Source organism: Candoia aspera, chromosome 5, assembly GCF_035149785.1.
Source record: "Candoia aspera isolate rCanAsp1 chromosome 5, rCanAsp1.hap2, whole genome shotgun sequence".
Taxonomy (NCBI): Eukaryota; Metazoa; Chordata; class Lepidosauria; order Squamata; family Boidae; genus Candoia; species Candoia aspera.
The window spans coordinates 117,255,394-117,281,155 of NC_086157.1; the positions used below are offsets into that span (position 1 = coordinate 117,255,394).

Below are 25,762 nucleotides of genomic sequence, written 5' to 3' on the forward strand. Positions count from 1 at the left end.
TTCATAATACTTTAACATTCCCTCCCACAAACACCCCACAAGGAAACAAGAGGAAAAGCAAACCCAAAGCAAACCCCCTTTTCTTATTCCCCAGATGGAAGAATGGAATGAGGGTCTGGTGATCGGGTCCTTTCAGAATACTGTTATAGAACAAGAGCACTGATGCAAACTCTTTCTGCCCAAATAATGAAACTTCTCCCCTCATTGGAAGCCTGGAAAGCTGGTGCCCAAAACAGGAAGGGAAGGGTGGGGGGTCTGAAAGGAAGGGGGGGTGCTCAGCCCAAGAGCTCCAAATCACACCTCTGATCACACCCACTTCTGTCCCCAGACCCCACCACCAATGGTCCATGCCCTTTGAAGCTGGGGCCTGTTTCGATTTCCAGCTGCCTTACTCAGGGGCAGTGGGGCTGAGAGGGAAATTGGGACTCGTCAGGGGGTCAAGGAAGATATCTGAAGTGCTGGAAAGCTTCTGCCTCATAGGATCAACCATCAACAGTAAAGGAACCAGTAGTCAAGAAATACACCACAGACTAGCACTTGGTAGGGTAGCCATGAAGACCTTGGAAAAAAGATTCAAATGCCATGATGGGTCTCTGCCTACGAAGATCTAAATTGTGCAAGCCATGGCACCCCCTGTGACCCCCTGTGGAAGCGAAAGTTGGACTTTGAAGAAGCAGGAGAGGAAGAGTACTGGTGCCTTTGAACTTTGGTGTTGGAGAAGGCTCCTGAGAACACCTTGGACAGCCCAGGAAACAAACCGATGGCTCATCGAACACATCAGGCCAGAGTTCTCCCTCGAGGCACAAGGGAGCAGGCTTGGATTATCCTACTTTGGACACATGGTGCAAAGACCCAGCTCTGCTGCTGGGAAAGGTGGAGAGAAAGAGAAGAGGAGGACGACCAGCAGCAAGGTGGAGGGACTCAGTTACAGTGGCGATGGGGGCACCATTGGGAGACTCGGAAGACCAGGTTAGGGACAGATTGTCATGGAGAAAAATCTATCTATATGGTCGCTAGGAGTCGAAAACAACTTGAGGGCACATAATTAAATCAATCAGGGGTCACAGGAAGGCTCAGGTGGGGCAAGACTTAATGCCAGGCTCATGCAACTTTCTCCGCCCCACTTGCGATCTTTCCGATTGCAATGTTGTGGGGAGGGAGTGGGGGGTCCCTGACGCCGAAGCATCGTCCCACCGGTCGATGCAAGAACCTCGTTCCGCATCCGGAGGCAAGGATAAGGCTTGGCCGTGGGACATCCCATTTCGCAGGATTTGGATTACTCTAAGCAGGAGGCCCACAGCCGGACTGCAGAAATCCGAGCAGCCGTTAGACGGCAGCGACGACAGAAGGACGGAAACCTCCGGCCCCTCGGACTGCTGCAACCCCGGCCGGGTGCCCTGCCCGCGGGCCAGAATACTAATCCCCAGCCGGGAGGCGCTCTCTGCAGGCAGCGCTCCGAAAGGGCAGTAGGCGAGGCAGCCGGGCGGAGGCGCCCGCCTCCGGGCGGGAATGCGGTCTGACTGGTGCCGCTCGCACGGCGGGCTGCGTCTTCTTCCCCCGCGCCCGGGCGCCGAGAAGGCCAACGCCCGGGCGCCGCGGCTGGAGGCTCCGCCTGGTCCTGCTGCTCCAGGACCCCCGGCTTAAGAAGCGCCGCCGAGGCGCCCCGCAGGGACCGGGACGGCTGCCTGGCGAGAGTTCTCCGTCGGCAGCAGCGCCTCTAGTGAAAAGGAGGGCGCGCGGACGGACGGGTGTCTACACCTGCCGACGAGCGCCCGAGGAGACCGGCGGCCTCTCTCCCCTCCGGGGCTCCGGAACGATCCAGCCGGGACACCCCAGGCAGGATCGCGCCAGTGTCCGCCCGCCTGCCCGTCACTGGTCCTCACGAGCAGGGGCCGATCGCCGCGCAGCCCCGCGCCGCGTTCCGAGACGACTCACCTGCAGAGGTCTCCGCCGCGGCCAGCGAGCAGTGCCGGCACCGCCTCCCTCCCTCCCTCCCGTCCTCGGGATGCCAGCCCGGAAGAGGCCGCCCTGCCAAGGCCAGCCCCCGCCGCCGGCTCGCTTCCCGGGCACGGGCCCACCGAGGGGAGCAAAGGCCAAGGCGCTCCTCCCGGGCTGAGCAAAGGTGCGGCGGAAGGCCCGGTCGCCGGCTGGACTGCGCCCTGCCCTGGCAGCGCGCTTCACCTGTTCCGGCGGGCCGGCGCTGCCGCCCTCTCAGCCGTCGCCTCGCGTCGGCCGAGCTGAGGTTCGTGGGGGCCGGAGCCCCCCCCCCCCGCTCCATTGCCTCTCGCTGCAGAAGGCGCCTGGCTGGGGGGTCTTGGGCGCCCGTCCTGTCCCGTCGCTGCCTTTCATCCTCCCGGCCACCACGACTCCCTCGGCGGGTCCCCAGCTCAGAGCTGCTCTCACGGAGGGCACGTGCTATCCCCATCGGGCGGGGGGCAGGCAGTTCTGCAGACCTCCCTTGGGGCTCCCTGCAGCCTTCTAGGGGAGGACTTTCTGCCGCCTTTGGGGCAGATTGAAAGCCAGAGAACAGCCATGATGGGGGGAGATGTTGCTCGTTCCTGTCAAGAACAGACCACTTTTCCCTGTCCAGGGCAAGACAGGCACCTTCTTGTCATTAACCAGTTTTTCTTTCTTGATGCAGGAATGTCCATGAAAATAAGCCAGTGCTTCTCCGTGGTCAGTGATGGGGTCCTTCAGCCCCAGCCCAGAGCAGCCCCCCCATTTTAAAGTGTGCTTAAGGAAACAGCTTTGGGGCAGCTCCTGTGTTGATGGGCTGGAGGATTGGGAGGAACGCGAGAAGAGAAGGTGCTTTGGCTTTCACAGCTCCTGGCCAAGGAGGGTGAATGCCGGGCATCTGGAAGGTCAGTTGTCAGGAAAGCTTGACCAAGAGGCTGCGGACCTTTCAGGGAGCGTGTGAGGAAAAAAGGGGGGAAGTGGAGAGATGCTCCTCCAGGGCAGGACCTCTAGTGAGGGTGGGCAGGATGAGCTGAGGGCAACACAAGGCATGGAGAACCTCCTCTGCCTGGGGAGATGGGCTTTGGACACACCTGCCAAGCACAGGGCAGCCGGGGCCCCCACTCCAGGGCAAATGCGCTGTGGCTCAGGTCACGCCAAGCAGGACATTCCAAAACAGTTTATTGAGTCAACAGAGTGGTAAATTAACACTAGTCAAGACAGGGAAGAGAAACAGGAGCAAAGAGGGTTAAAACAGCCCACACCCATCTGGACCCAAAGGGAGCGGCTGGGGGGGGAGGCACAGCGGCAGCAGCTCCTTTTCCTGGACCAGGGACTGAGCCTTAGGATGGGGAGGGGCTCCGTGGCCTCTCCCCAACACTCAGGCAGCACAAGAACCCCACCAGACCACAGGCCTCTTTGGAGGTGGGGGACGCCGGCCCCACCGGCCTTTTGGCATGGAAGAGGGCAGGCAGGCGGAAGCCACCGGGGGGGAGGGGGCCCTGGGGTGGGAGTGGGGAGGCGCAGCTGGGGGGGAGGTCAGCAAGGCCTTGAGGCCCTGGCCAAAGCACCCGGGGTTCTTGCCAGGGAGCTCAGGGCAAGGGGCCAGCGTGGCATGTGGCTGAGATGCAAGGGTCTCTCCCGCTCTTGGGGGCTGCCTGCAGAGGGGCGGGGACCCCGTGGGGGCCGGCTGCGGCGCCCAGAGGTGGAAGCCCAGTGGGAGAGGAGGTCCAGCTCAACATCCTGCAGCCCGGGGTCCCGGAAGGAGCAGGTGGCGATGGAGTGCCGCTTCTGCTTCGCCTGCTCCTGCTGCCGTCGCTGCTGCTTCCGACGCATGGCCGCCTCCCGGGCCCGGTTCTCCTGTGGGGGGCAGACCAGTTGCAAGGCCCTCCCAGAGAGAGGCGCCGGCTGAAGACCTCCCCGGCCTTTCAGGAGGCCTCCGTGAAACCGTGTTCTCTTGGCAGCGGGGAGACCCAGCCACCGCCACAGCAAGGCGGTGGGGGGCAGAAGGATGCGTGGACATACCTCAACGGCAGCGAGGAAACGCTCCCTGAAGGCATGGAAGATGCCGCAGCACTCAGGCAAGCTAAAGGTCTCCAGGTCTTCGCAGAGGAAGTCAGAGAGCGTGGCTGCTGTCTGACAGAGGCCCTGCCAAGCAGCTTTCACTGCCCTCAGTTCCACCTCTGCCATCTGCAAGAAGGGCCCCATCTGGGCCTCCAAGTCCAGGCCCTCTAGGTCCCCTTGGGCTCGCAAGAGACGCTGCTCCAAGCTCTGCAATTCTGCCGCCACCTCCTGGTCATCAATCCTGTAAAGGGTCAGTGAGAGCAGCCATGGGCATGCCTTCAGGCTGACAGCAGCAGTAACCCCCCCCCACACACACACACCACCAGCCGCCACGAAGCCCCACCCAGGCTGCTGAAGACAGCGGGGATGGGGCGGCGAGCCAGCCTCACCCATCTCCTCCACCCTGCAAGTCCGGACTCTGTTCCCCAGAGTGGAGGAGCCCTACCACCCCGGCCTGCTCTTCCCACCACCCTGGGAGTCTCCCTCTGCTGCCTTCCTTACCGTGAGGCAGATGCCACATGCTGGAGTTTGCAGGGAAAGTGCAGAAGGCTGGGGTCCTTCCTCTCAGCCTGCTGAAGAGGAGACAAAAGGGTGGCCGTGTGTTCAGGGCTGGAACTGGGGGCGGGGGGCGGGCAGTGGGCCATGTGCCCCAGGCGCCATGCTGGGGGGGGGAGCCAAAATGAGCGCTGGGGGGGTGCAAAAATGGACGTGGAATCCATGTTTCCCCTGGGTGACACAGACCCTAGTTGCAGCCCTCCACATGTTCCCTGCGTGGAGGCACGGGGCAGCTCACGTTCCGGTCCATTGGCCAGGGCAAGACCCGAGGCCCCAAGGCCTAACCCCGCTCAGGCAGAATCCTGATTACAGCCCCTGGACGGACCTCCGTCAAGCTTCCACCAAAGGCCCTTGTTCTGCTAGGAAGGTTTTCTGTCCCAGCAGAATCATCCTTCCAGTCATTGCAGCCCATCATTTGGCATCATAGGGCAGGGATTTTCAAACGTTCTCCAGGCCATGGGCCCCGTCATTGTAAAAAATTGCCAGAATGGGACCTACCCTTTCCAGTGAACCTTAAAAAATATGGCTGGGGGTGCATTTGAGTGATCCCCCTCACTCCGGTCTCTCATGGAACCCCACCAAGTTCCCCAAACGGCCTGAAAAACCCTATCCTGAAGAATGGGGTGCCTGCTTTCCATGGCTTTTGCATCGCTCATTGGCTCCTCCTCAAGGTGAAGGTTCCCAACTCATTCTGGGGCCCTGCTGAAGATGGCAGGTTCTGGGGCGCCTTTCCACATCATTTCAGCTGAAAGACGCAGGGGACAAGCGGTCCGCGGGGCTGCCTTTCAGCTGCTGTGCCAAGCCAGGCAGCATTGGCCAGACAGGGAGTTTCCTTCCTCTGGAAGTACATGGCCAGGGGCGTGGGCTCCTTTGCGTGGAGATCGCTCCTCTTCACCCCCCCAAAGCTGCTCTGCAGGCCACGACCCACCAACCCCACTCTTTGCCCACCCCCCTGCCCCATGCAGAGGCCCGCCAGGATGAGATTGGCCCCAGAGGCCAACCTGGAGAACCTGCAGATGCACAAGCAGGCAAACAGGTGAGGCCCTCCGGGTCACACACGGGACAAGCTTTCAGGGCCACGGAAACACTTTTAGTGGGGCCTTTCGACATGAGGCTCGACTATCCATGCAAGCATCTTGAGAAAAGGCAGCCCTTCAGCGTGTTAGGCTAGCTGGATGTACGTACGCTCACGTGTGTCTACATCTGTCCCTTTAAGACTAATAGACTTACTCTCCTTTGCTTTTTATGGCAGCACATAACAATGCCTGCACAACACAAACAAGAAGAGGGAGATTGGCGGCAAAGCGGCCTCCACCTAGAATCTACCCTTCTGCCTGGCCAGACCCAGAACAATTCCCAGTTCTCCCATATTGTCCCCGCTGGCGGAGCACCTCGAGAAGGCTCCCGCAGGGCAGGTGCTTTGAAATGAGAAGGGACGTAGTTAAAGGGGCTGTAGCAACTCCCTGTGTCGAGTGCCCAGCGTGCGGAATGCAGAGAGGGATGCAGCCCTGCAGCCAGGATGATGGGCGCTGGGAAGCTGTGGTCCTGCTGAGCCTGCCCCCCTGCCCCACCAGCCCCTCCTTCCCCCTCCTGCCATTGATTTCCCTGACTTTTCCACTCTCCCCTCCAGGCCCAGACCAAAGCTGCACCTTACAGTTCTGACATGGGCCACCCAACAGAGCAGTTCGTGCCCCACAGCAGTAAGCCCTAAGCCCTGTTCTCTCAGCCTTCTGCTCTGTGCACACACCCAGAAGACCCAGCGCAAAGCTGCTTTGCCCCCTCGACACTCCCGTTTGCTGAGACATCTGTCCTGGCCCTGCTGGAGGGCACAGAGCTGACCAGAGGGAGAACCTGGCCTGGGGAGAGAAACCAGGCAGAGACATGGCTGGGCCAGGCCTCCCCCAAAGAAGGCTCGTCTGTTCTACAAGAAAATCACAAAGAAAACGAGTCTGACAGGAAGACCCACTCGGACTGAATGTTGGGGGAAATTTCTCAGCGTGCCCAGCTGGTCGACTGTCAAACTGACGGCTCCCCTTCGCAGGATGTGCTTGAGCGGACGCTGGATGGCCCACTCTCTGGGAACTTTGACTGGATTCCTGTGCTGATCAGGGAGTTCAGCACTGTGGCTCAGGTCCACTTTCAGCTGGGGGATGGCCAGGCCAAGGGGATCAACCGCAGAGGCCAGAAACTGCCAGGTGATACCAAGACAGGGAACAGCCTGGACTCCCCAGAACACACTGCTGAGGGAGACCCACAGCCCAGCCCAGCCCAGCCCAGCCCAGCCCAGCCAGCCCAGCCCTCCTACTACATATGGCTGCAATTCACTGGAGGGGCTCGGCAAACTCTGGGCCTTGGTGACACAGACGTGAGGGCTTTGAGGGGCGGCTTCACCGGCTGGCTGGGCCAGTCACAGGGCCAAAGCCGTTGGACAACCTTCAGCAGGCCCATGTCTTTCCCAGGCTGCGAGGGCTGAGCATGCACCCCCCTCCCAAGAGCATAGCAGCTGCTCATCAAGGCAGCCGTGTGTTGGAAAATGGGGGACAGCAGAGCTTTGCCCACGGAGGAGGTGTTTTTCCTTTCCCCCCCTCCACGGTTTCCCATTGTGTTCCAATGCTTCTCCATTTAGGTTATATTTCAGATTATATTTCCATGGCTAAGGCCCCCTCCCTTCCCTTCCCCCCAGCTCAAGAGACTCACCAAGGCCACAAAATGCAGGAGGTCCGTGCCAGGCTGGTTGCCCTTTGTGTCCACCAACCTCAGCAAGGATGACATGTGGAAGCCGAACGCAGACCCAGCGTAGCCTCCCTCCAGGGGTTAGAAAAGCACATTTTGGGGTCGATAAAAATACATTACCTATGTGCTAAGAATCCAGTGAAGTATCATGCTAACACCTTATCCACTTTAATTAAAATGTATATGAATGCTCATTCATTTCCTTGAGCGTAGGAAGCGTTGTAATAAACTCTCAAACACTGAGATCATTCCAATTTCACAATAAAATGTTGAGATTGATCAAACAGTTTTCTCCCTCTTGTTCTGTTTTATGCATCCAATATGTACTTTGATTTTGTTCCCTAATACATTTTTACACTAAATGCCTGACGCACAACTATGATCTGAGTTTTCCATGAAAAATAAACATCCACATGAAAGTGATGCAGCCAGACTCCTGTGCGGGCCACACTTGCGAGCCACCCCCTCTTGCCACCAAAGACTTGCATAGCCCAGGGCAACCTCACTCTTCGGAGGTGGGGGGAGGCTGGCAGGCCCTTAGCAGGCGGGCCGCAGTCTGCAGGGGCTGAGCCAGTAGCAGCAGAATCCGGCAGCAAGGCTTGCTCTGCTTCCCAAGCCCATGGCTTCAGGAGGGATGCATATGGAGTGTGGAGGGAGGGGCCTTGGGTCCCAGATCAGCTAAACCAACCGGGAAGTGTTGGGGTGATGGCTGGCCCACCCAGATGCCCCCTCCCTGCAGGGGAGCAGTGTGTGTGTACAGGAGCAGGGATCCCACCTGAGTCCAGTGCACCCCCAGGTGAAGGGCAACCAGCAGTGACCACACGGGGCCCTTGGCTGCAGGGGAGGCTCCAAGGTGTCCTTTTCCCAAGCAGACCCCAGCCCCTGCAGAGGTACCTCATTCATGTAGTTCCCCATCTTCAGTACCAGCCGAATGAGGTCATGCAGCTCTTCGCAGCCCAGCAACTCTGGGGGAAAGGGAGGCATAGGCTGAACAACAAGGTGGTGGCTCTACCCGGCTGGCATCTGGCCCCTGCATGACGGGCCACATCCTCAACTCTCTCGCAAGGAAGAAGCAACATCCTCTGCAGGAAAGCCAGCCGGATCCTCCCCTCTGTCAAGATGAAGAGCCCCAGCTTGGTCCCCCGGGACACACGGCCCCTCCCAGCTGTGCCTCCCAGTAAAAGATGGGAAAGGGGAAAGAGAGTCAGTGCCTCATTGCCTCCCCGCTGCCCCGCACACCTAATGCCGCCTCTGTCAGGACCCGGATGGCCGACTGCAGGGCACCGAGCTGGGGGAACAGCTGCAGCTTCAGCACAAGGAGCTCCAGGCGCCGGGAATAACTGGATGGCAAGAAGAGGGGCAGGTGGGATGGGCTCTCCTCTGCCTAGTGGCACCCCCAAGCCACACCCCCCACACCCAGCCCCTCACCTGGGCACTTGGATGAGCAGCAGCGCAAAGACCTCGGCCTCTGAGAGATGGCTCCGGTCACCCCGGAAGGCCTCCAGCTTCTCCACCTTCCCATGAGAAATAGCAACCCATGAGTGGGGCCAGGTGCACCAGATCCCCTCGCCGCACCCCCTGGCAGCCCCACAATCACCTCCTTCATGTCGGGAAGCATCTTGAAGAGCTCCAGCAGCTTCTCCGCCCCGTAAAGGACTCCCGCCCCGTTACGGATGTCAGCCACAATTTCCTGCACCGGCCTAGGGAGGGGAGAGCTTCCTCAGCTGGCGTGGGCGTTGCAGGCTGTCCCACACCAAAGCCTGGGGGCCCTCCCCCCTCACCTCTTAAACTGCTTGAGGAAGATCCCCAGGTTCAGGATTTTCTTGGCATCCAAAAGGGAGACCTAAAAGGCAGGAGTAAACACCCACCAGGGGTAACTTTTTACAGACAGACGTTTGATTAGGAGAGGGAAGAGAACCAGGAACTGGAGTATCCAATATATTCTGGCCACAGCTTGGTAGCACGGCCCCTCCACCGCCACCCTCCAGCTGCGACTCCTGACTTCTGCCTCTCCTGTTGCCCTCAGACACCCTTCCTTCCCGGCACCTCATGGTGGGCAGGAGCGGCCCAGGGCCCTGCTCAGCTGCATCATGCGGCTGAAGTAGGGGGGAGCCCTCCCTCTCCTCTCTGGGCCACTCACTGGCTTCACTGTCCAGCTGCTGCTATTCTGTCTGATACTCAGTGGGTTCTTTCTCCCACAACCGATATCCTGGAGCTTCATCCTTCTAATTTATTAATCAACTTGCTAGGCTGCCCATCTCCAGCGATTTGCTGGTTTAATACACACAGACAGTAAACCCCCCCAGAGGGCACCATCCAGGGCACAGCTGCCAACTCTCCCTGCACCCAGAGAGGCAAGAGGCATGCCAACCCACACCCTTGTTAAAAGCACCCCGCAGCAGGGACTGAAAGAGGACCGCCCCATGCCTGCTGGTCTCCGTTATTTATTTATTTAAACTTATTGGCTGTCTGACTCCGGTGGGCTCTTGTTGCCCTCCAACGCTTCACATTTGGCCTGGGGGGGGGGGCTTTTTGTTCCCCTCGGTCCAGCCTCCAACCTGGCCAGGTTAAACTGCAACCTCCTTCTGTCCTCCTGGGTGCTGGCCAGAGGTCCCAATTCTGTCTCATCTGCACATCTGATAAAAAGGCCTAAGTCTGCTACCCAGGTCAATAAATAAAACTGGTGAACAACAGCAATGCCAAGACAGATCCCTATGGGACCCCACTGGTTCCTGCTCTCCAGCTTGATGTAAGGCCACTAAGCTCTTTCCACCCAGAAACATGAGCCTTCTAAGCAACGCAATCACTAGGTCTTACATCCCTGATTCCCTTGGAAGCAAGCGACTGCTGTACCCAGGATCCTGTGAGAAAACCATGCGCTGGTTTTGCACTCTGCACCTAGCCTGGTTCCTGAATTAGCATCACTGTACAGGCTGGGGCACACCAGCCACAAGAGAACTACACTAAGCACGTTGTGTGAATGCAGCCACGAGGTCTTTGGACAACCAGCCGACCAGGTTATGTGAGCCCAGCGATTGGAAACGTCTCCCCGAGGCCAACCCTTCAGTGAGATTCGAAGCAAACGTTTTCCAGAGTTATGCCTGGGCAGCTCTTGAAAAAACTATCCATGGAGCGAGCCTTCAATTAACATTCCACACTCAGGCAGGAAGCTGAAGATTGATTCCCCTGAAAGCTCTGGGTGAGCCTCCATGGCTCAGGGTGCTCTACCTTGCAAAATTGTTCTGAGAATAAAGGAAAGAGAGCAACCCCTATGCAAATTACCTTGAGCTGCCTAAAGACAGACCACAATTAAAGCGCAGAAGGAAAAGAGAGAGGGGCCTCCCCCGAGGCGCCCAAAAGGACAAGGCCGCACGGGAGCATCTCAGCCACCGGTCAAGTCAGCCAAGGCTCTTTCACGGTTCTTTGGAGGCCGGGGACCCAGGGGGCTATTCGCCCAACGTGCTGAACTAGGGAAGATTTCCTAGTATCCTTCAAAGCTTTGTTAGTGCTGACCCACTTCTGTTTTTTTCCGGGGGGGGGGCGTGAACATCCAAACCCGGCCCGTTTGGATGCTTAAAGAACTCAAATCGAGAAACATCGGTTGCTTCGGCAACCAGATTAAGCCGTCGTGCGAAGGTCGCCCTCGAATTCGGCCTTTAAAGACCCGCGAGAAAAGAGGCCAGCGCCTCCCCTCCCCCCTCCCCGACGTTGCACCTCCGCTGCAGCCCCTGGCCCGGGGAGACTGAGCCGCCGGCCCGCGTGAGTCCCCGCGCTCGCTCTGCCTTGGGCCCCGTGGCGGCCGCTCAGCGATCCCGGGCAGGGAACGGCCGTCGGAAGAGACAGCTGCTGCGGACGCGCTGGACTCGTCCGTGGAGGGTCCCACGGGGGCGCCGCCACAGCGAGGGAAGCGGCGCGGCCTTCCTGCCCTGCCCCGCCCCGCCCGCCCAGCCCTCACCTGCTCCGTCGCCGGGGGCCCTCGGAGGCTGCTGCTGCTAGTCGGCTCCGAACGCTGCCCGAAGAGCTCCTCCAGCAGCCGCCAGTCCAGCGCCCAGTCCTCGCGCCGTCGCCGCGCCGTCCAGAGATTGTGGCGCCCGCGGATGCGCTCCTCCGGAATGGCCTCCCAGTTGAAGTTCCGCAGCCGGACCGGGCGCCGCCCGGGGTGCGCCGCCGCGACTCCCTCGGAAGGCGCCGCATAGGCCAGGCTCAAGCCCGGCGGGGGCGGGGGCGGCGGCGGCGGCGGCGGCGGCGGCGGCAGCAGCAGCGAAGTTGCTGGGGCGGAGCTGCGGAGAGAAGAAGCGACCACGGGCGAGAGGGCGGCGGCGGCCACCGACGCCGTCGGGTACGGCGTCCCGGGCCCCGTCCAGTCCTCAGGCGAAGCCGCGGCGGGCGCGCTTTGAAGAGTCACCATCGCCGGCTCGGGAAGAGGCGCGCAAGCGAGAGAGAGGCGCGCGGCGGCGGGGGAAGTCCAAGCTCAGCTCGGCCGAGGCAGAAGGGGCCCGGCCGGCCTTTGTGCCTCCCTTCGGAGAGGCGGACGGAGAACGCGGAGCTCAGGAAAAGGGCCGGAGGAAGAAGAGGCGCTCCCGTTCCTGCCCAGCGCCAGCCGGCGGCGGCGGGGCTACCGCGCCGCCCTCCTGCCCGCAGCGATGATCCGGAGCCCGCCTCCGCGGATGCGCGAACCTCTGCCTGGGGGAGAAGGCAAGGGTTGTGGGCGTACGGACCGAGAGTGCGGAGCCTTCTTGAGGCCGGCGGATCTCGACGGGGCGGGCCGCGCCGCGCGTTTCTTGCGAGGGGACGTCCGGCGGAAGCGGCGCGCGAGGCAGCGGCTCCGGCCCCGGCTGGGCTGGGCTGGCTTCCTGGGCCGGAGAGGCGTTCGCGCCGTGCCGAGCAGGGCCGGCTCTTCTTCTCGCGGGCAGCGAAGTCTGGGGCGTTGATTGCGGGCGAGCTCGCCTGCTGTCCCTACGTCCCTGCCTCCCTGGGCTGTCGCCAGAAGCGCCCCCACCCCTCCGGCCCCGCAGACCCCGGCGCGTAGCTCGACCTCTGAGGCCAAATGCGTCGTCCGCGGCCAGGTCCAACTGCGGCGGTCGAAAGGGTGGCTCCTGCGGGTCTTGGCTTTGAGGGTTAAGCTCCGGGTGGCGGCGGCAAGACCGCGGTCCTGCTTGCGCCGGCTGCTGCCCACCCCTTCCCCGGTGCACTGCCACCTCTCTGGTCAAGCCCGCGTCGGCTCCCGCTGAGGAGCTTCCCCGGGGCTTGATCCGCGGCAGGCCGCCGGCGAGCAAGAGGCCCAAGGCTCCCAGGGGGCCCTCCCGGCAGCTCCGCCCGGAGGACAGCCGCGCAGCGGGGTGGCTTCTGCTTGGTCCCCTCAAGGGAGGCTGATTTCCAGAAGAGGGGTTGGAGGAGCAGGACGCTTCCCTCGCCCCTCTCCCGGCGGGGTTGGGTGAGCCTCGGTTTGGCGGGATGGGCCTTTGGTCCTCCCCCTCCAAAGTCACCCCGCAGCAGCGAGCCTGCGGAATACATAGCGGAGAGGCAGGGAGGGAGAGAGGACTGAGAAAGCGAAGCAGGTGTGGCTGGGAAAACAAAGTGCTTATTAAGATAATGATTGTTCCAATGTGGGGAGCTGGGGAGAGAGAAAACTATTGCAAAATGAGGATCCAGAGGATGTAGTCAAAGTAACTGGTGTTTAAAAGAGAAAAAATGCAGAGATTTGATCGGAAAAAAATTGGGAAGTTAGGAGGAAGGATAAACAAGGCGTTTCCAGTAGAGTTGAATGGAATAATAATAAAAGTGAAGTGATTTGGGATTCAGTTTAAACGACAGGATTTGAGACACTTGTATCAGAATGATAGTAATGCCTGAACAAGTGGAATTGTAACAAATAGATAAATGTCCAAGAAAAAATGCATGAAAAGTAAGTTGTAAATGCTAAAAAAAGGTTGAAAAACTATAAGGCTGCAGGCAAGTGTGCTGTAACTGGAGAAATGCTGAAGTGTGGATGTGATTCGCTTATGCAGTGCCTTGGCAACTTGTCTAATTGTGTGTGAAAGCTGTAGCTGTGTGGCAGTTAGAAGAACACATGGAATTTCCCTTTGAATAAGGGAACAATGACTAGCGTGAATGCAAAATCTATATGGAGATTTATTTGCTTTGTGTGCCTGCAAAAGCATTCAGCAAAATTCCAACTGAAGGGTACAGTGAGTAAAATTGGGGAAGTACAACTATATGCTTCAGCAAAGGATCGTTACCTTGCCATGGTGCTGGAGCTTGATTACTGCAGATGCTGACTGCAGTCAGGAAATCAGAAGACGCTTCATCCTTGGGAGAAGAGCAATGACCAATCTCGATAAAATAGTTAAGAGCAGAGACATCACACTGACAACAAAGGTCCACATAGTTAAAGCAATGGTGTTCCCCGTAGTAACATATGGCTGCGAGAGCTGGACCATAAGGAAGGCTGAGAGAAGGAAGATCGATGCTTTTGAACTGTGGTGTTGGAGGAAAATCCTGAGAGTGCCTTGGACTGCAAGAAGATCAAACCAGTCCATCCTCCAGGAAATAAAGCCAGACTGCTCACTTGAGGGAATGATATTAAAGGCAAAACTGAGGTACTTTGGCCACATAATGAGAAGACAGGACATCCTGGAGAAGATGCTGATGCCAGGGAGAGTGGAGGGCAAAAGGAAGAGGGGCCGACCAAGGGCAAGGTGGATGGATGATATTCTAGAGGTGACGGACTCGTCCCTGGGGGAGCTGGGGGTGTTGATGACCGACAGGAAGCTCTGGCGTGGGCTGGTCCATGAAGTCACGAAGAGTCGGAAGCAACTAAAGGAATAAACAACACAACTATATGCCAGGCTGGTATGCAGACCAGATTTTTGTTCTTTGACAAATGGTATGAAAGTGGAAAGTTTATTGTACTTTTATTGATTTAGAGCAGGGGTTGACAAACTTCAGCCCATGGGCCAAATCCCGCCCACCACCTGTTTTTGAATAGCCTGCAAGCTAAGAACAGACTGAGTGGTGGGCAGCAGATTGCCAGGCCCTAGGAGCAGCAGTGGCATATCAGCAGCCTCCTTGATGGCGGGCTGGTGCCATCCAACAGCTGCCGCATTCCTTGGCCTGGAGACCTGCCAGCCATGCCCACAGAGGTGAAGAGGGGTGGGATCCAGCCTTACAGAAAAAGCTTGCTGATCCCTGACTTAGAGAAAGTGTGCCAGAACAGCAGGCAGAGGCAGTTCTAAGGACAGCCTATGTCCCAGGAACCCTAGCCATGGTGCCTTGGGCCTTACTTGCTGCCCAGCTTGACCTCAGCAAGCACTCCATAGGGGACTGCCTTGGAAGCTAGCCCTGCGACAGACCGCAGTGCCGAAGCCGTGGGCAGGTGAGACCTGCTTCTGCCAAACAGCAGCTCTGGCAGGGCCAGAGGCCTTTATGGTTCCCTTCCAGGCCATCTCAGGGACCATCCTCTGCAATGTCAGATGCTCCACAGGGCCTAGTCCAGGCCTGCCCAGTTGGGAGCTGCCTGGCCCCCTCATTGCTCCAAGGCCTTTGGAAGCTTAATGCTGGCTGGGCTGCCCGTGTCTGCTTTTACCTCTTCTTGATGGTTTAAGCAGTTTATTTTACTGTGTTGAAGGGTTCTGTTTTGTTCTGTGGGTGCGCTTGAGTTTTTGTACACCACCCCAATTCTGGTGATGTTAACAAATGATGTAACATTGATCAAGGAATGCTTTGCACAAGCAGGGGCTGAAGGCTGGTCGCTGAATTCCATGAGGGATAACAACATGGAAATAAAGCATATGCAAAAAGAAATGGAATGCTTTCTGAAGGGGTATCCAGGAAAACAAGGCTGTGTGATGTTTTGATGGATAAATGTACAGAAGGCTTGTGGTGACATTAGGGGTTTGTTAGTTGGAGATGGGCATTTATACATAGGCATTGCCGTAGTTTTGGCCAAGTGTCTGAATGATATGCAGTAAATGTTAAACTTACGATACAACCAGGAGTTTTGGATTTGAAGATAATTCTTTAACAACCATGGTAGTTGTGTTTAACAGAGAAAATTGAAGGTGCCTTCCAAGTTATGCATTAACAGTAAAAAGCTACAGCAAGTAGATGAAGTTGTGCACTTATTTTGCTTTTGTTGTTGTTTATTCATTTAGTTGCTTCCGACTCTTCGTGACTTCATGGACCAGCCCACGCCAGAGCTTCCTGTCGGTCGTCAACACCCCCAGCTCCCCCAGGGACAAGTCCGTCACCTCTAGAATATCATCCATCCACCTTGCCCTTGGTCGGCCCCTCTTCCTTTTGCCCTCCACTCTCCCCAGCATCAGCATCTTCTCCAGGGTGTCCTGTCTTCTCATTATGTGGCCAGAGTATTTCAGTTTTGCCTTTAATATCATTCCCTCAAGTGAGCAGTCTGGCTTTGTTTCCTGGAGTATGGACTGGTTTGATCTTCTTGCAGTCCAAGGCACTCTCAGAATTTTCCTCCAACACCACAGTTCAAAAGCATCGATCTTCCTTCTCTCAGCTTTCCTTATGGTCCAGCTCTCGCAGCCGTATGTTACTACAGGGAACGCCATTGCTTTAACTATGTGGGCCTTTGTTGTCAGTGTGATGTCTCTGCTCTTAACTATTTTATCGAGATTGGTCATTGCTCTTCTCCCAAGGATGAAGCGTCTTCTGATTTCCTGACTGCAGTCTGCATCTGCAGTAATCTTTGCACCTAGAAATACAAAGTCTTTCACTGCCTCTACATTTTCTCCCTCTATTTGCCAGTTATCAATCAAGCTGGTTGCCATAATCTTGATTTTTTTGAGGTTTAGCTGCAAGCCAGCTTTTGCACTTTCTTCTTTCACCTTCATCATAAGGCTCCTCAGTTCCTCCTTGCTTTCAGCCATCAAAGTGGTATCATCTGCATATCTGAAATTGTTAAATGTTTCTTCCTGTAATCTTAACCCCAGCCTTGGATTCATCCAGCCCAGCATGTCGCATGATGTGTTCTGCGTACAAGTTGAATAGGTAGGGTGAGAGTATACAGCCCTGCCATACTCCTTTCCCAATCTTAAACCAGTCCATTGTTCCGTGGTCTGTTCTTACTGTTGCTACTTGGTCGTTATACAGATTCTTCAGGAGGCAGACAAGATGACTTGGTATCCCCATACCACTAAGAACTTGCCACAATTTGTTATGGTCCACACAGTCAAAGGCTTTAGAAGAGTCAATAAAACAGAAATAGATGTTTTTCTGAAACTCCCTGGCTTTTTCCATTATCCAGCGGATATTGGCAATTTGGTCCCTAGTTCCTCTGCCTTTTCTAAACCCAGCTTGTACATCTGGCGATTCTCGCTCCATGAATTGCTGAAGTCTACCTTGCAGGATCTTGAGCATTACCTTACTGGCATGTGAAATGAGTGCCACTGTTCGATAGTTTGAACATTCTTTAGTGTTCCCCTTTTTTGGTATGGGGATATAAGTTGATTTTTTCCAATCTGATGGCCATTCTTGTGTTTTCCAAATTTGCATCACCTTGACAGCATCATCTTGCAAGATTTTAAACAGTTCAGCTGGGATACCTATACATTGTGTTTAGGAAAGCTAAACACAGTGAAAGATGAAATGAAATATCTGACATCTTAGGCATCAGAGAATTGAGATTGTTTGGGCACTTTCAGTGAGATCATACTGTGCTAGCCATGCTAGGTAGACCAGACGACCAGACCATGAAACTCCACAGGATGGCTAAAACTATTTTTATTGAGATTGGCTGTAACAGAGTCTTGCAAGGCTGGTTATGCTTTTCCTCCTCCTCCTCCTCCTCCTCCTCCTCCTCCTCCTCCTCCTCCTCCTCCTCCTCCTCCTCCAGTGCTTTCTTGGCTGTCCATGGGATTTGTGGGCGTCTCCTCCAACACACAAGTTCAAAAGTGTCAATCCTCTTCCTAATCTGCTTCTTCAAAATCCAACCTTGACAGCATCATCTTGCAAGATTTTGAACAGTTCAGCTGGGATGCCATCATCTCCTGCTGCCTTGTTATTAGCAATGCTTCTTAAGGCCCATTCAACCTCACTCTTCAGGATGTCTGGCTCTAGCTCACTGACTACACCATCAAAGCTATCCCCGATATTGTTATCCTTCCTATACAGGTCTTCTGTATATTCTTGCCACCTTTTCTTGATCTCTTCTTCTTCTGATAGGTCCTTGCCATCTTTGTTTTTGATCATACCCATTTTTGCCTGGAATTTACCTCTGATGTTTCTAATTTGCTGGAAGAGGTCTCTTGTCCTTCCTATTCTATTGTCTTCTTCCACTTCCGTGCATTGCTTGTTTAAAAATAATTCCTTATCTCTTCTGGCTAACCTCTGGAATTTTGCATTTAATTGGGCATATCTCCCCCTATCACTGTTGCCTTTTGCTTTCCTTCTTTCTTGGGCTACTTCTAGTGTCTCAGCAGACAGCCATTTTGCCTTCTTGGTTTTCTCTTTCTTTGGGATGTATTTTGTTGCTGCCTCTTGAACAATGTTGCGGACTTCTGTCCATAGTTCTTCTGGGACCCTATCTACTAAGTCCAGTCCCTTAAATCTGTTCTTCACCTCCACTGCATATTCCTTAGGAATATTAGTGAGCTCATATCTAGCTGATCTGTGGGTCTTCCCTAATCTCTTTAGTCTGATCCTAAATTGTGCAAGAAGAAGTTCGTGATCTGAACTACAGTCAGCTCCAGGTCTTGTTTTTACCGACTGTATAGATGTCCGCCACCTTTGGCTGCAAAGGATGTAGTCAATCTGGTTTCGGTGTTGTCCATCTGGGGAAGTCCATGTATAAAGCCGTTTCTTAGGTTGCTGGAAGAGAGTGTTTGTTATGCACATTGAGTTGTCTTGGCAAAATTCTATCAGCCTATGTCCTGCTTCGTTTTGTTCACCCAGGCCATGCTTACCTGTAATTCCAGGTGTCATTTGACTGCCCACCGTAGCATTCCAGTCTCCCGTGATGACAATAACATCTCTTTTAGGCGTGTTGTCCAGTAGGTGCTGCAGATCCTCATAGAACTGCTCTACTTCAGCTTCTTCAGCATCTGTGGTTGGGGCGTATATTTGGATCACTGTGATGTTTGTTGGCTTGCCCTGAATTCAAATTGAGATCATTCTATCGTTTTTTGGATTGTATCCAAGCACTGCTTTAGCCACTTGACTATTAATTATGAAGGCTACTCCATTTCTTCTGTGGTCCTCTTGTCCACAGTAGTAGATCTGGTGGTCATTTGATGTGATGTGGCCCATCCCAGTCCATTTCAGTTCACTGACGCCCAGAATGTCTATCTTTAATCTTGACATCTCACCAATAACCACATCCAATTTGCCCTGGCTCATAGATCTTACATTCCAGGTTCCAATGGTGTGTTGATCCTTAGAACATCGGATTCGCCGTTCACCACCAGCACCGTCGGCCGCTAGCCGTCCTTTCGGCTTTAAGCTAGCTGCGTCATCACGTCTGGGGCTAGTTGAACTCATCCTCTGTTCCTCCCCAGTAGCATTTTGACCATCTTCCGACCTGGGGGTCTCATCTTCCGATGGTATACCGACATATCTCTGGTTGTACTGATCCATTTAGTTTTCACGGCAAGAATACTGGGGTGGGTTGCCATTACCTTCCCCAGGGATCACATTTAGTCTGACCTCTCTGTCATGACCTTCCCGTCTTGGGTGGCCCTTCACGGTTTAGCTCATGGCATCATTGAGGTGCTCAAGCTCTAGCACCACGAGGTAATGGTGAAAAGAGATGGAGAAATGTTAAGAAATGCAAATTGTAGTCTCTAGTGATGCATGAATGTTGTGAAAAGCCAAAAGGGCCGCACATAAAAGCTGAATGCACTGTTAATGTTTTCAACTACAGATTAAGGTTACTATGGTAACTAATCATTTTGGCCGGGTGAAGAGGTTGAATTCAACTGTCCCCTTTTCTAATGTGAATTTTTGCACCTGGGGGAAAGAACTTGCCTGGACTTGTTTTAGTTTGTTTCCCTTCTGTATAGGCATGTAGAGATTAAGCAGCTCTCACTGAGAGCCTGAAAGAATGCAGAAGCATTTAAATATGTTTTGCTGTCTGTAAATAAAATTATTTTTATAGAAATGCCTGGTGTGTGACTTTTCTGATCTCTCCTGGGCTAAAGGCTTTCCTAGCAATCTGCCAACAGGTTATGTGCCCAGTAAACAGCCCAGTAAGCCCAGTAAAACCCAGAGAGAATAGAGAGATCAGTTCCATACCTCATGCACAATTTAAAGGCAGGTAGCAAAGAACTGTGAAGATTTTCTTTGGAGCCACCTGGAGATTTTCCAGCAACTGCCGGTCTACAGGACAAAGAAGCCAGCCGAGGTGACTTGCAAAAGAAGGAAGAAGCCATGGCTACCTCCCAGCCCTCAGCGATGCCTCTGGAGCCCCTATCAGAGACCAACTATTTGAATTGGGCCCTGAAGATGGAGATGTATCTTCGCAGAGAGAATCTTTGGCTGCCAATTGATGAGCAAACCCCCTCAAATCCCGAGGTATGCAGTCTGCAAAGCAACTTTGGGACGCTTTAAGAGACTTATATGTAAAGGCAACAGCAGGGAGTAAAGTTACCCTGACAAAAAAGCTGTACAAAGCCTACCTTGCAGAAGGAGATAGCCTTCCTGAGCACCTGCATTATATTCAGCAGCTGTTTGTTGAGTTGCAGGAGAGAGGAATGGAATTTACACCTCTCACAAAATCCTATCTCCTCCTGTCCTCACTGAATGAAATGTGGGACACACTGATTTGTACCCTGGAGGCTATGCCTGAAGCAGACCTCATCCCATCGTATGTTACACAGCGCTTACTCACTGAATGGGAGAAGAGAGAGGAAAGATCCCCCCCCATCTCTTCTGGAAAGCTGCAATACCAGAAAACAAGGGAAAGGAAGCTGAGGCCATAGCACTAGCCAGCCAGTGATGCTTCACCTGTGGTTCAGCTGGACATTTGCAGAAAGACTGTGCCTTGAGACCCAAGAGTAGAAAGACAGAGAACACAAGGGCAACATGGAAGAAGGCTCTTCAGACAACCCAAATTGCACAGGTTGCTGAGAAGGGTAATTCTGATGTATGGGTGTTAGATTCTGGGGCCAATTGTCATTTATGTAATTGTAAAAGCTCTTTTGTGTCACTGTCTAAAACTGAAAGACAAAGTGTATCTGGCTGATGGGTCTGTGACTAAAATTATGGGACAAGGTGACTTGTATTTATCCTGCTTGGGAGAAACTGTAAAAGGTGTGTTGTATGTGCCAAATTTACAGTCAAACCTTTTATCTGTGGCACAATTGGCTGCAACAGGGTATGTCATAACATTTAAGAAAAATGGTTGTGAGATATGTAAAAATGGGAAATTGTGTGCTACTGGTATATTAAAAGACTCCTTGTACATTGTGCAAAATGCAAGGAAGCCAAGCTGCAAGGCTGCAGTTGGCAACACTCCATATCATGACCAATGTGTACACCTGATGCACAGGAGATTTGGTCATGCTAATTTCAAGTATATAGCACAAATGCCACAGCTGTGTGCTGACCTAAAGATAATACTTAGACTGTGTAGTTTGCAAAGAATGCAAAACACTAAAAGCTCCTGTGAGTAAGCACAGTGACAGAGTTACAACTAGACCGTTGGAAATTGTACACTCTGACATTATTGGTCCTTTTGCTCCAAGTCTTGGGCAAGCAAGGTATGCAATGACCATCATTGATGATTTCTCAAGATACACATTTATCTACATCTTAAAACACAAAGATGAGGCATTTAAGAAATTTAAAGGTTTTGTGACATGGGCAAATGGAAAATTCCCTAGGCCTGTATCTGCACTCCAATGTGATAGAGGAGGAGAGTACCTTTCTCACAAATTCAAAAGGTTCCTGGCAGAAAAGGGGATAGAACAAATTCTTTCTAACCCTTACACCCCTCAGCAAAATGGTGTTGCTGAAAGAAAGGGCAGAACCTTGCAAAATGCGATGGAATGCATGCTTAAAGATTCACATTTATCTTTTAAGTATTGGGGAGAGGCCATATCTACTGCCTGTTATGTACAAAACAGATTGTATAACTCTGTGATTCAGGACACTCCATTCCATTTGTTTTATGGTGTGAAACCAAATGTAAGCCATCTTAGAGTGTTTGGTAGCACTGCTTGGGTTCATATTCCAAAACAACAGAGAAGGAAAGGAGGCCCCACAACAAAGAAAGCCATCTTTGTTGGCTATGAACAAAGCCAAAGGAGCTACAGGTTCATAATGGGAGAGAAATTGATAATTAGCAAAAGCGCTTCTTTTGCTGAACAAAACGGGGGGAGACTAAACTCTAGCTCTCCAGTTGATCTGACCATCACAAGAGAACAGCAAGGACTTGCTGATAGTGATCTTTTGCCTGATGAGGACATTAAACCAGAAAAGCAAACTGAAGATCTGTCTGATGAGACAGATGCTTCTCAGGAAAGTGATAGGAGTCAAAATTTAAGCCCTGTATTACCTCACAGATCTCAGAGGAGTAATAAAGGCATTCCTCCATCACGTTTTCAGGCTGAAACAGTAAAGGCTTTTCACATATTCACAGAACCTGAGCCTTTAGAACAGGTGAATGCTTTACCACCTGAGATTGCACAAAATTGGCATTCTGCCATGCAACAGGAGTTAGCATCCTTGAAAGAAAATAAAACATGGAAACTGGTAAATCTACCTCCCAATGAACGCTGTCTAGGTTGCAGGTGGGTTTTCAAACTGAAAAGGGATGCTGATGGCAAAATCCAAAAATATAAAGCAAGGTTAGTTGCAAAAGGGTTCACTCAAAAGAAAGATTTAGACTTTGACAAGACTTTTGCACCAGTTACTAAAGGTGAATCAATTAGATTACTGTTAAAAATTGCTGCACTCAAAGGAATGTCAGTTCACCACTATGACATTCAAACTGCATTTCTCTATGGTGATTTAGACCACAAATTATACATGCAGCAACCCCTTGGCTATGAAAAAGGGGAGAATCTAGTCTGTGAACTGCAGAAATCAATCTATGGGTTAAAACAAGCTGCTAGATCCTGGAACCAAAGATTAGATGAAAAACTGCAGAATTTTGGTTTTGAAAAAGGAAAAGCAGATCCATGTGTATATATGAAGAAGGACAAACAAGGCTGTATGTATCTGTCCATTTATGTTCATGATTTGCTGCTGTTCACACCAACAGAAAAACAAAGGCTTGATTTTGAAGCCTGCATGAAAAGCCATTTCATATTAAAAAGCCCTGGAATTGTAACAAGTTACCTAGGCTTGGAAATACACAGGGAGAAGGATGATAGCTTTCTGTTAAACCAAAGGGGAGATAATGTTAAAACAATGTGAATGGAAAGACAGAGTTGTCAAAATTGGTTTGCATCTTATTCTGTAGTATAAAAAGGGGAGTGTTAATGTTTTCTACTACAGATTAAGTTTACTATGGTAACTAATCATTTTGGCCGGGTGAAGAGGTTGAATTCAACTGTCCCCTTTTCTAATGTTTTTTTGCACCTGGGGGAAAGAACTTGCCTGGACTTGTTTTAGTTTCTGTTTCCCTTCTGTATAGGCATGTAGAGGTTAAGCAGCTCTCACTGAGAGCCTGAAAGAATGCAGCAGCTTTTAAATATGTTTTGCTTTCTGTAAATAAAATTATTTTTATAGAAATGCCTGGTGTGTGACTTTTCTGATCTCTCCTGGGCCAAAGGCTTTCCTAGCAATCTGCCAATATGCACTGCACAAGGAGAGAAGGAATGGGTGCTGAGAGAACATGGGCTGATAAAAATGGAGTGGCCAGAGGCTGCAGAGACTTGCTTCTATGCAAAGTGAATGAGGATCAAATACCAAACCAAATACATGGGGGGGGGGGGGGAGTGGAGGACTGAGGGAGTCACGGTTGGACTCCAGAACTGAAAAACAAGGTGAGGCGCTCCCTCAACGGCATGCAAAGTGGTGCATGGCTGTGGCCAGAGCAAAGGTGGCTCAAAAGGACTGACTGAAAGGTGGGGAAAATAAGCCAGAGGGGGTTGCAGCTATGCCCCCTTTTTGTTGTTTTTAATTACATCTAATTTCTTTAGCTTATCCTTTTCGGTTCCCTTTCACCCCAGAAGGAAATTGTGTGATTGAGTAGCAGCATTCCTGCAAAGTAGCCCGTGACCTTCTGATCATTGTTGTTAGTTGCCGTCCAGTCGTTTACGACTCATGGCCACCCTACATATAACAGAACGAAATGCTGTTCCGTCTTGCGCCATGTGCCTGACTGTTCCAATGTTTGCATCCACTGTTGCTGTGATTGTATCAATCCATCGCTTTGAAGGTCTTCCTCTTTTCCGCTGGCCCTTGACTTTACTGAACATGATGTCCTTTCAAGCGATTGGTCTTTCCTGACGATGTGCCCGACGTATGAGAGTCTGAGCCTAGTTATCTTCACCTCTAGGGAACATTCTGGTTGTATTTCTTCTAAAACTGATTTGTTTGTTCTTCTGGCAGTCCATGGTATTTTCAATAATCTTCGCCAACACCACAATTCGAATGCATCACTTCTATCTTCCTTTTTTAATGTCCACCTTTCACAGGCATATGTGGCAATTGAGAAGACCATGGTGTGAGTCAGACACAGCTTTGTTTTTAAGTTGATGTCTTTACTTCTGAAAACTTTAGATAGCTCTTTGATGGCAGATTTTCCCAGCACGATATGTCCTTTGATTTCTTGATTGCTACTTCCCTTGGCATTGATCGTTGATTTGAGTAGAATGAAATCATTGATGACTTCAATTTCTTCTCCATTTATTGTGACATTGTTTATTGGTCCGTTTGTGAGAATCGTCTTCTTCATATTCAGGTGTAGTCCGTATTGCTGACTACAATCTTTGATCTTCATCAGTAAGTACTTCAAGTCTTTTTCATTTCCAGCAAGCAAAGTTGTATCATCTGCATATCGCAGGTTAATGAGTCTTCCAATTCTGATACTCCATTCTTCTTCATAGATTCCTGCTTCTCGAATTATTTGTTCAGCGTTGTCATGTTCACCGTTCCAATGTTGCTGGTACATCATAACGTTTCGCATGTCATTTGGCTGATGCGTGTTTCGTCTGGGAGGGGAGGAGGATTGCATCTCGTGGGATTGTTGTGTGTTAGCAGCTGGATTGGAATGTGTTTGGGTTATCTCGTGTGCTCAAGGTTCCTTTCCCAGGACATCAGCAGAAATGGTTACCAGCACCTGGGGGGGGGGGGGGAGTTTGCAACGGCAGGGCGAGGGGAGGGATTACGTTTGAGCCGAGGGTTTTTAGTTTGTATTTGGCGCGCTTTTGCTCATTCTCAGCTTTCTCTGTATTTGCATACTATTCTTTAATAAATCAGATATCGTTAAGTTCCTGTGTGTGAGTCTGAGTCTATTAGGGTAGGCAATCCTTACATAAAGCTGAGAATCTTAAAACATTTTCTGTTAGCCCCTTTCCAGATTTATTTTGTGAGGGAGAAGTGCTAGCGATGAGCAAATCAAATCCCCAAACCACGGAAAGCGAGGAATCGAGCGAGGGGGAACCTGACTCCACGGTGAGAAGAACGGAGAGGGTCCCTACTCGGGAGCTCTCAGAAATTCGGGAGGTGTCGAACTCCAGCCTGGGAGGAGGCTGGAGGTAAAAGAGCCCCTGAATCGACCGGCGAGTCGCCAGGTGAACTGGTCACCTGGGATGAATCACAGGGACCCCTACCAGGGACGTCCAAAACGTCTTGGAAACAGCGGTACCCGAGTTCCCCAACTGTGGTGAGGCAGGAGGGAAAGGAGGATTCCCAAACCCCTGACCGTATAAGACTGGTGGAGGCTAAATTGGAGTCACTAGAATTTCTGTTTCAGAAAATGTCAAGGGACTGGGGTCCCCGAGAGAGGAGGAGAGAGGAGTCTAGTAATAGGCATTCATCTCCTTCTTCGCCACTTTCTTCGGAGGAAAGGAGTAGGACCCGGCGCAGAGAGGCGGCAAGGGTGCCGAGAGTGAGAATTTCAAGGTCCCCTCCTCGAGAGCGGGGATCCCTGGGAGCAAAAAGAAAGTCAGATCGCCCAGCTGTGGCGAAGGGACCGCTTGGAGTGGGGGTTAAGGACTTTACTGTCAAATTTGATGGAGATCCAACTAAGCTATAGTTCTTCCTTACTAATGCAAGGAGTTATGTGGATGAATGGGAACCGTATTTTTGTTCAGAAAGAGCCAAGATTAATGCCATTGCCACTAAGCTCAAGGGGCAGGCTGCCGATTGGTATGTGCAGTTATGTCAATCGGATGCCCCTGAGCTGGAGGAGTTTGAAGAATTCCTGTGGGCGTTGAAGCTACACTTTGAAGACCCGTTAGCTAAAGAAAGGGCAAAACGGGCGCTGAGGGAGCTTAGCCAGGGGCCACGATCGGTGGCAGACTATGCTCTGGAATTTAAGGCTCTG

The 25,762-nt window shown here is 52.6% G+C and overlaps 2 protein-coding genes across 3 annotated transcripts; both read right to left on the reverse strand.

Moving 5' to 3' along the window:
- Positions 1-3,296: 3,296 nt before the first annotated feature.
- On the reverse strand, positions 3,297-4,410 carry LOC134498640 (uncharacterized). The gene is made up of 3 exons (XM_063304797.1): positions 3,979-4,410; positions 3,538-3,813; positions 3,297-3,455 (listed from the first exon to the last, which is right to left on the reverse strand). The coding sequence occupies exons 1-3, from the start codon at positions 4,408-4,410 to the stop codon at positions 3,297-3,299; spliced, it is 867 nt and encodes a 288-aa protein (XP_063160867.1).
- A 46-nt stretch (positions 4,411-4,456) lies between these two features.
- Positions 4,457-9,219, reverse strand: LOC134498428 (FH2 domain-containing protein 1-like). Of its 2 annotated transcripts, XR_010068036.1 has the most exons (5): positions 8,903-9,219; positions 8,545-8,819; positions 8,200-8,270; positions 7,270-7,377; positions 4,457-4,589 (listed from the first exon to the last, which is right to left on the reverse strand). XR_010068036.1 is itself a non-coding variant. In XM_063304504.1 (3 exons), the coding sequence occupies exons 1-3, from the start codon at positions 8,287-8,289 to the stop codon at positions 4,515-4,517; spliced, it is 273 nt and encodes a 90-aa protein (XP_063160574.1). In that variant the 5' UTR covers positions 8,290-8,309; the 3' UTR covers positions 4,457-4,514. The 2 variants fall into 2 exon arrangements, 1 of the variants encoding a protein (XP_063160574.1); XM_063304504.1 differs by lacking the exons at positions 8,545-8,819; positions 8,903-9,219 and having other exon boundaries at positions 8,200-8,309.
- Between the last annotated feature and the right edge of the window lie 16,543 nt (positions 9,220-25,762).